The sequence below is a fragment of the Oryzias melastigma genome, linkage group LG6 (genome assembly GCF_002922805.2).
Source record: "Oryzias melastigma strain HK-1 linkage group LG6, ASM292280v2, whole genome shotgun sequence".
NCBI lineage: Eukaryota > Metazoa > Chordata > Actinopteri > Beloniformes > Adrianichthyidae > Oryzias > Oryzias melastigma.
Window position 1 is genome coordinate 28436049 of NC_050517.1, and position 10564 is coordinate 28446612.

The 10564-nt window shown below is 37.4% G+C and overlaps 1 protein-coding gene across 1 annotated transcript in view; it reads left to right on the forward strand.

Moving 5' to 3' along the window:
• Window positions 1-9327, forward strand: part of LOC112151890 — a gene marked incomplete at its 5' end in the record, with an annotated part of 24143 nt that extends 14816 nt beyond the window's left edge. The window contains 4 exon segments of the mRNA XM_036212511.1: window positions 4716-4802; window positions 6033-6105; window positions 8046-8141; window positions 8480-9327. Coding sequence (XP_036068404.1) covers window positions 4716-4802; window positions 6033-6105; window positions 8046-8141; window positions 8480-8628 — 405 coding nt within the window.
• Between the last annotated feature and the right edge of the window lie 1237 nt (window positions 9328-10564).

A 10564-nucleotide genomic window follows, 5' to 3' on the forward strand; every position in this document is an offset into this window, starting at 1 on the left:
TCATTTTCTTTACTTACTGCTGCTGTAAACCAGAATATAAACACGACTTCATTGCTTTTATTAACAGAGAAAGTATATAAAGTTTGGACAAATATGTTCTTTTAGAAAATAACCTATGGACAGAAACTAATCAATGTTCAGCACAAGATAATTTGTGCTTAAACGTTTTCTGATAATAAAAGCTTATACGACATAAAAACCTTTTAATATTTTGCCAAGTTTTTGAAAAATGTAAATTCTGAGAAAGCAAACAAACTCTTTTCTATTACTGTCAGGAGTGATGTAAAAAAAGAAATTACATACGTTTTTCTATGGTTATAAGAGTATTTTATTTAAAATTAATCAAATATCTAATTAAATCAGTTCAAACTAAGAGAGCCCAGTTTTAGAATCTTCTTATTTTTCTTTAGCCAGAGAGACGTAATGACAGAGCAAAAGAGCCACACGTGACTCTGGAGGCTCAGGTTGCTTACAGCCCCCCCAAAACAAATATAAATTTACTGACCAGAAAACAGAACAAAAAAAAAACTAATGAAAAATTATTTTTTTTCTTTTCATAAAAAACTTAATAGTGACCATGTGGGGCCTTTCATTACAGGGGAACTATAATGCTTTTTTGCATTTTTGTGTGTCTTTGTTATGTTTGTTTGTTGATTTGTCTTTGTGTAAATAAGTTTGTGCTTAGTATTTTTTCAATTGACTGTATCTGAGAACTGGACTAAGTGATTGTGATGTCCTCCGAAGAAATTTTAGGTTACAACGAAATAAAATAACTTCAGTCGCCGTTTTATCGTAGTACGGACACAGTCATATTGGAGCCAGAATTTCTCCAAAGGCAGTGATTGGTCCGAGTCTGTATGAGTCATCATTTCTATGGCAACCGATCTCACCAACCAGAAGTGAGCTTGTTGCACATCCAAACCTTCTACCACTTGAAAGTGGACTTTACAAAATCTGTCAAATGCTCTTAAAAGTTGGATGTGGGGGCCAGCAGGCACCACCCACTTTTATCAAGGCATTTGATTGGTCAGTTTATAATTTGAATAATGGTTATTCTGGCAAAAAGAATAAGTAATAGCTGTTTATTTCTCTATAGAAGGGAATCTGTTTGCAGAGCTGTGTGACGTATTTTCGGTTTAACATAAGACTATTTATTTCCAGTTGTGGCCAACTCTATTCATCGACAAATCTCTGTGTACTGTTCCTGGTATTATCTAATTTTCGTTATTTCTTACATTGTATGTTAGTTTGTCGTTATGTACATAATGACTTCCAAAAAGGCCGTTTTTTGCCTTTCTGAAACACCAAACATACTCACAAAATGCGCCTAACATCATTTATAGTGAGTCTGCGCTCCAAAAGAGGAGCCAGCAGGTATTTCCTGTTTGGAACGCCAGGAGGGAGGGCTCGCTCTGTCCAGTTCTCATTTACAGTCGGTGTGTTTCTGTAATTGTGTTTGTGTGTGTGCGTGTTTTCTGTGTCATTGTGCACATTTGTTTTCTTTGTGTTTGTGCGTTTTTGTTGTTGGTGGACTCAGGTGGACATCAGCAGGACCAGCTTCACTTAGCACCTTCTAATGAAAACAGCGCCCCCCCCTGCAGCCGTCAGTGTGGAAATGACAGAATAAACTCTCATTAAGCATCCGTGTGCAGCGGCAGGTCGCCCCCCGCCTCTTTGCTGCTTTTTGAGGAACATTGGAAGGAATTAGGAGGGCAGAAAACAATATTCACCTTGTTTGATCCACTTTACTTCACCAGCATGAGGGCGGGGGTCTAAACAGCAGAGCAGGGGGAGAGAAAGGGGGTCGCTCACTGTCGTTATTGTTGCAGTTTTGTCTTAAAGGGCAACGTTTTTTATGAATTTACAGAGTTTTTATGTTTTTTATTGGCCTGCAGAGAAAAATGTCTGCATCTCCAAACCTAAAACTAGAATTTGTGTGTTTGTTGGTTATGACAATAACATGTTTTTATAGAATTCTGAGTTAGGATTTGTTTCAGTTTACAGCGTCTCTGATTCATAGATCCTCATGGAGACACTAAATTCACAAATTATAAATACAAACAAAAGCATAAAAGCGGATCAGAACATCAATTGTGATGTCAGGCAAAAATAAATAAAAAAACTGCAAAATAGAGTTACAGATGTTTTAAGACTGTAAAAATCCTCACTACACACTTTATAGAACAATTTCCCACATTTCTCTCTTTTATTAAAACTTTCAAACTTCTGACCTCCACAGAAAAATAAGTCCAGGATTATAGATTGAAAACAAAAATCTGATCGTGATCAGAGATTTATGTAAACATGACAACCTGAACACATCTGTGCAGGAGACACGACACAGAGGAGTTTGATTGACATACTAACAGTCAATTAGGGTGCAGAACATGGTGCACTATTATAAAAAAAATGTAAAAATCATGCAAAATTGCACTGAAAAAAATCTGTGAAAGAGTGAGACCACAGAAGGTGGACCACAATGCAGTGGGAATCACTGTATTGGTGACTGAGAAGGAAAATTGTTGAATAAGTTATGTTTGGATGACAGGAACCTCTAAGATTAATAAATAATCACCATTTAAAAATGCAAAGAATCACACAATTATCAAGAATGATTTAATTTACTTTTGTTTATTTGCCAGTTCACAACCTATAGATTAAATTAAGCAAAGAAAAGTAATTTTTTTAAAAAGGTACCAATATATGTGGTTTATTTTTTTTCTCCAATTCTGACATTGTGTTTCCTTCTTATCTTGCTCTCTTTGAATGGACCCAGTTTGTAAGTCCTGTGGTGTGTTCGCTGTGTTGTAGAGTCTCCTGTGATTCTGTGTAGTTCTGTTAAGGTGTGCTAGTCCATTCAGTTTGGATCAGGCTTCAATCCCACAATGCACTGCACATTCCAGTTTACAGCAAGAGTTCCAACATTTACGATATCCAAATTTACTGGTTATGTTAAAACTTCCTCATGTATGCTGTAAAAAGTGAAACATTCAATCACTTAAAAGTTCTCTAATTTGTGACACTTGAAAAATATTAGTTTTTATCTAATTCAATTTCTAAGTTGAGTGAATTATCATTTGAAATGTTTGATTTGATGAAAACTAATGTAGCAAATTACAGAACTTTTCCTAATTAATTCAATGTTTCACTTTCTCAGTACTCAGTGCTCTAAATAGTGTTCACCATTTTGTTAAGATGTCCAAATCTACAATTCCAAAATCCAGTTCCCTGGAAATTTCCCAGAAGTCTGCAAAAAGCTAGTGTGGATCAATTCTCACTAGACTGCCGAATACAGACCACGTTGTATTGCATTTGAACTAAATTTTAATTAAATATATATATATACTTAGAATGCATTTTTCAAAAATCAACCAAGTCTGGATTCATAAATAGGCAATGCAATTTCTCATATTTATTAAGTTTTCACTTCAGCAAATGGGTGGCAGCAAATTTGGCACCTAAAAAGAAAATAAAAGTATATTAAAGTAAATTTAGACACAGTTTAAGTGTTAGTTTTGCGTGAAGTCATCAGGGAGGAAGAGATTTCACTGACTTCCTGGATTCAGAAACTCAACAATTGATGTCTATTGAAGTGAAATCTTCAGGAGAACACTCCAGAATCCAGATGGATATTTAAAATAACTTTTTTAACTTCAAAAATGTTGATTTTGAATCCTGTTTTTGTCCTGTGGAGATGAAGATGCCCTTCAAAGCTATAATAATTTTTCCTCAGCTTGAACGTTAGAGAGTGTCGGATGGGCTCCGATTCTGTGGTGGATTAGAAGAAATATGTTCACTCTTGTGTCACTTAGCAGCTTCCTGACGAAAAAAACATGCGTCTGTTTTCCTGCGGACACTGAATACCTCACGCCCTCATTTCAGCACATCAACAAACACGATTAACAATCTGTTTTCCATCGACTGAGAGGCCATGAGAGGGGCATCCCTGAATGGGGCTCTTCAGCATGAAATCCCACCGGACGGAATTAAAGCTCACACTCCTACAGTTTGTGTGTCTGTCTGCAGCTCGCAGCCAAATCTGCTCCGGATAATCAGTGTGACTTCACTTCAAAGCAAGACTTTATTCAAATGAGATGTCCTTTCCCTCTGAAACAATATTTTAGCACAACTATGGACAGACAACAGCAAATATTGAAATAAAAACTAATCTGCATGTTTTCTTTGTTAAATTCTGGTTTATTTTAAGTTTTTCATTAGAACTTAAGATTTTGGATTTATCCAATATGACACATTTCCCCCCTTTTTTTTAAAGTAATTTAATATAAATCTTTGTAATTAGTCATAATTTCATATTTGACTTTAGCCGGTCTGAGCAACAGCTCAGAAAAATAAGCTTTCATTTTGCTTAAAATGTTTTAATCCTCTTTTTGTGCATCTTCAGGTAAAGTTACAGCATTTAAAATAAGTTTTAGTAAGCTTTAACATTTTTTTTTCCAAAATTTGGGACAAAGGTCACCTCTACTGCTATCATGACCCTCTTTTTATGAGTGAATCATCAGATATCAGGCTCCGCCCACTCTTTATTGCCTCAGAATGAACCTTCTATGCCTGTGCAGCTGATGATGTGTGTGTAAATGATTATAACTAAAGATTTCTTACAATAAGATAGAGGGATCTGATTAAAAGTGTCAGCTCTCTGATTCTTATATTTGTCAAATGTTCATCATGAAGTCATGAATTTATATTTTTTTCAGACGGCGCTTCACTGGGCAGCCAAACAGGGCCGCAGAGACGCCGTGGACATGATGCTTCGCTCCGGCGCCGATGTCAACGTCAGATCGGTGGGTGAGCGTGTGCACCTGTGTTCTGCAAAACTTTAAAAGTTTACAAAACCATTCAGCTTTTTCAGTAAGAAATCAAAGACAGAAGTTTTGGTCACTGATGATGTTTTGTTTGGTCCTCGACTTCCGGATTGAAGCTCAATTTAAAACAAAATAAACCAGTTTCTTGAAAGAGATCAAGCCATCAGTCCTCCAGTCAGAAATCCTTTCCACTTTGACCTAACTCAGCTGAACACACCACCCAGTAAATATGGATAAAGCCAGTCAACATAGTGGAAATGCACCTTGATTAACCACTTCAGTCCTTGTTACACCACAAATTCAGTCCCTATTCACTCAAAAACAAAACTGTTCAACTGAAGCTAAAACACAGAAATGTTCCAAGGTGTTTTTGCGTCTCGACATCTCTTCAAGAACGACATCATAAGCGAAACAAAGATTGTGTTTTCATACTGTGAGTCCTGACCTCTTCCTCTTTTCTACTCCACATCCTCCTCTCTTTAACTGCTGAACGGCAGCATGTAAGTCGCTCCATGAGCCGTCTCTGTGATCTCAGCTTCAGTCCGATCTCCCCCACTGCTAATCACTTTTTTCCTCTCCTCATTCCCACAATGCCTCACTGAAGGGGGTGAGACCTGTTTGATGTTCTACTAGAGAAGAGTGTTAGAAACCCTTAAGGTCGTGTCACACAGCCACTATGTACATTTTATGCATACTACACGGATGAAAAATGGTCATACATGATTATATATGAATAAAGTAAGAAAAATTGTGGGCTTGTACGTGAAATTTTCACAGATGTATCACGAATGAACCACTTTAAACTTAGGAGGAAGAACGAATAAACCATGTAAAGATCACGTAAAATCTTCACTTCATTTTTTACTGAGATTCAGAGCACTGGGCAGAAATCACAAGTTGGATTCTTCTAGTCCGCACTAGTTCTAAGGTTAGGCACCAGCCGAGGGGGTCAGCTGACGGGGGTCTTGCTCTAGCTAGACTCCGGTTCTAGGTCTCCTTTTAGCTCTTTGTATGATTGTGTTCATCCTTTAACCAACTGTTTTTTGCTTCTTTTCTCCTTTCTCTTGTTTATCTTGTTCGTTCTTGTCTCTAAAACAATAAGATTTGTCTGTCTCCACTTCATAATCTCAGTATTTGCTGTAATGACCTCCATGCTTTGTCTGTGAATTCAGCTGAGTGAACAAATGAGTCTGTCTTTGGTGATTTCAGGGTTACACGGCTCTTCATTTGGCCTCCATCCATGGACACGAGGACATGGTCCGAACTCTGATCAGCAGCTACAGTGAGTGGAGCCACTAATAACTGTTGAACTGAAACTTGGTTGTAAAAGTGAGGTTTTAAATTCTCTGACATAGAGCTGTCCTTCTCTTCTGCTTCATACACACTGGAAATGTTTCAGGTGTTAATATAGACTTTTTATTGGAAGTGTCCACTTGAAAGCATGTTGCCAAGGCCGGTGTGAACGCAGCATCAGAGCTCTGTGATCGCACTCTTCTGATGAAGTTCTCATGTTTTCTCTGGCTGCAGGAACTTAGTGTTTCATCTGTTCCCTCTGTGTTCTAGTTCTGATGGTTCTTCTCTCAAAGATCTGGTCTGAACAGCACTGGTGTGGCTTTTTTGTGTCCAATCTTCAGGATTTGAAACTGAAAGTCTTCTTTCAGGACTTTCTTTAAACAAAACTCAACATCAGCAGAGCTGTCATCTACTGAAAGTTGATTGAAATAATTACAAATGAATCAGCTGACCTTTACCATCCAATTTCTTCCAACCAAACATGGTAAATGTGACGTCCACACAAGTTCTACAAAGGTGTTGGACACAAAAGAAGGAAAAGTCATCACACATAGGTGGAAATGTGTCGGGTAAGGCAGAAGGCCTGGTTTTTTTAAATTCCAACTCAATCCAATAAAAAAAACCCAATAAAAATCAACAAAATAAACTGTAATTTGCTGGAGCAGAACCTCACCGCCTGAAGGAAGGTGTTTCCAGCACCAGAACTAACACTTTCTACTTTTAAGTATCTTCACAACAATGAGGAGACATTTTAAATACATCCTAAAGAATTACTACCATGTGGTTTGATGAAAAACACTTTTTTTGGTTATTCGTGGTCAATATAATCAAATTGCTTCTCATATTTTTAGGATTTTTACAGTTGTTGGGTTTCTTTTATTTTATTTGTTTCATTGTTATTTCAGATGTTTAATTATCCACATCACTATCAGAAATAACATCCCGCGGTTCTCTATCATTGAAAAAAGTCAAAATGTCCTAAAATTGGGGTAAAATTGGGTTCGAAATTTGTCTTACCAAGAATTCTTATTTATTAAGACTTTTCCTAACCTAAGATTATTTTTCTATTGAAAACTTTCCTAATTAGAACTTTTTTCCTTGCAAGACAGAAAATAAGACATTTTTTTAAAAGAAGAGCTTTTTACTTTCTTAAGATTGAGTTTTTGCAGTTATAGGCTTTAAATGGAAAGTGCATTATTGCAAATTAAATCTGACTATTTTTATTAAAATAAATTTAGCTGAACTCAATAATGTTTTGAGTTAAACACATTTTATTGGTCTGTGATTAGGCTCCACCCCTCCATTGATCAATAGCTTCCCTGAAATGAAAACTTTTATGTGTTTTTTCCCCTCTAACTGCAGGATGGATCGACATTCACCTTTTTTATAGTCGGATCCTGCTGAGCTTCATAAAACATCGTTCTGAAATCAAATGAGACTTTGTGGGCTTTGAGATGGTCCTTTATTCTCTGCTCTATTTGAATTGTGACAAAAATGCAGAGGGAGAAGCTGAGCTTTGCTCCGCAGAGTTCCTCCAACTCAAACGCCTCCCGATCTGCTGGCAGCTGGAGGCGAAGGATTTGGTTTCCTGAGTGGTGATTTGGCTGACAGCAGGCCTCTTCACTGCCATGGAGCTCAGTTCGGGTTTCTCTGCCGGGTCGCATAAACCGGGTTTGAGGTCGGTGGGTGGGTGGGGGCGGTGGGTGTTAATCAGCCCATAATGAGGGTTGGTTACTTTGCTGTAACCATTAGCTCTTCCACTCAGCCTCCTGCCTGCTCAGCTGGGACGCCGGCATGAGCCGCACGAGTCCCACTGAACTTCCTGAACTAAAGTTCGGAGGTTTGTTCTGCAGAAAAGATTCAGGTGATGAGGGGTGTGACACGTGAGATCCTCCTGATGAGAACGCCTTATTATTTATCTCTCAACAGACGCAAAAACTAACATTCGAGATTATCACGGAAAGATGGCCGTTCATTACTGGAAGGGCTCCACCGACGTCTTCAACCAGTCCGACCTTCAGCCAGGTCAGTGCTTTTATTCTGAAAGTCCCGCCTCATAGTTAAGGATTTGTGTTATAATTAAAGATTATACTGCAGGGAAAAAACAAAAGTTGTGGTAAAATTTGATTATAAAACCTGGAAATAGAGTTTTCTTTGAATAAAACTCCTGAAAGTCAACTTTTCCTTTCTTTTATCCTCCTTTTATATTTAAAATTTTGCTAAAATAAAGAGTATTTTAGGGGGAAAATATTTTAAATCTTAGAGTACTAAGGATGTTTTATCATTTTGAAGGTTTAATTTTCTGTTGTTTACATTGGTGCATAGCTTCAGGTTCTACAATGTAGATGTGTTTCTCTTTACAGATGGGAGCTTCTGTCGAGCTCGCCGTATGCAGCGATTTGCTCTTCCCTCTTTCCGGCTGTCACGCTCTCGCAGTCACGGACAGCTCCACCTGGAGTTTAGGACTCTGCCTCAGACTGCATCTCACGATGCACTGGACCTCCATGTGTAACGTCCACCATCCTGCTGACGGATCTACCAATCTGCCTGATAAAACAGGAGTTTGTAGTGATCACACTGAACCCTTTAGATCTTGAAAATCTGAAAGGAAGTCTGAAGTGGGAGGACCACACGGCCTACCGACTTATAACTTACTCAATCAATCAGTGTATTATTTGTAGAGCACTTATAAAAGCAGAGGCAACCCAAGTCCAGAACATAAAATCACTAAAAAATACTGTACAATGCAAAAAATAAAAAATAAAAGTCATTAAAGAATAAGAGCACAAAATGAATAAATAAAGTTTGAAGAAAAATTAATTTATGTTAAGTCCACTCACCTGCCAATCAAAATGATACACCCTAACATGCATCAATTTGAGCTAATTTGAACAACAACAAAAAAAAACTTCCATATTCAATTTAAAAGGTTTTTTTTTACCCAAGAATTGGGAAAAAATTTACTTTTTTGGAATTAATGGGAAATTGCTTAGTTTGAAACCAGCCTCCAGTGGCCATTTGAGGAACTGCAATCTTTAGTCCTTCCAGGAAGCAGGTTTTGTGATCATGATGACTTGATACAAACTAAAGCCTCTCAAAGCTGTGCTGTGAAATTCAAGCTCAACACTTAAAACAAGTTTCCTTAAAATGTATTGCACCTTCCTGATTCATTTTGCTTAGTCATTTCTGATTTACGTCAAAGCAAAAAAAAAAAACACATTAAATCGTTTGTCCTTTGATGCAGTGATGTCCTTTTCTGCTGCGGTGGCGGTCCCGTCTAAATCTGAGCATGTGCTGATCCCAGCATGCATCACAGCAGGACTCCCCCTCACGCTGAACTCCTTCTGCTCAGAATAACTGCCTTTCAGCTTCTAACTGGACAAAAACTTTTTGATTTTTTTTTGTTTTTTTCTCACGTTTGTAGTACAGGTGCAAAAATAGCAAAAAGAGTGACCTTCAACACCAGGGGGTCAACAAGAAACAATGACGTAATGAACACGTCCGTTTGTACTATGATAATATCATGCATTGTTTTTTAAATAGTCACTTTTTAATCAATTATTTGGAACATTTTGACGATTTTTTTGGTCATTTTTCTTATGGTTGTGCCAAACATGGATGAATAAAACTTGAGCTGAAGATGAAAAGTAAAAGAAAAGGTGAACTGTTTCTCCATGTTAACAGGAAGCTTTTGAGTACTGATCAGTACTAGGATAAATAAGTATATATTGATCATGATGCTGTTGTTGACAGACATGTTCTGTAAGACAGATCCCTCCCTGACTCTGACGTGACCTGTGTGCACACCGCCATCTTCAACCCAAGTATGACATCACAGCGATTGGTGGTTGCTCTGCTTTTATTAGTAGAACTAGTAGGTTTGATGTGAATTCTTGACAGTGGCTCTGAATGACCCTCAAAGAGCCATTTGGGCCTCTTTCTTACAGATCTAAACCTATTAGGAATCACAAAGTCTTACTTCACCCTGAAGGAAAAATGTCCTACTGCTTTGCATTCTGTTACTTTTATAATAAATATGATATATATATATATATGTGTGTGTGTGTGTGTGTGTGTGTGTGTAGGCATGAATGAAAGCAGAAAAATAAGAGAAACTCACATTTTTTTCAAAATGTGAAATTGTTTTTTTTTTTTGTTGACAATAGCTTGTATGACTTCCTTTCAAAATAAAAGACTTCCTGTGACGAACAGAATCCAACTGATGCACTCCCTACAAAAGGTTTAAACAGCACAAGATAAATTTTTTTTTTTTTTTCTTGTTTTAACTTAGGTCTACTTTAGTGAGCCAACATCTTCTATCCTACTTATAGCTCTTCACTTGAACATAGACATGATTTTACTGGTTTCTGATCCACTGGAAAAAGCTTATAAATAAAATGCGAATATATAGATTTTAGCAACTCCCCTCTGGACAGATACAAACCCTT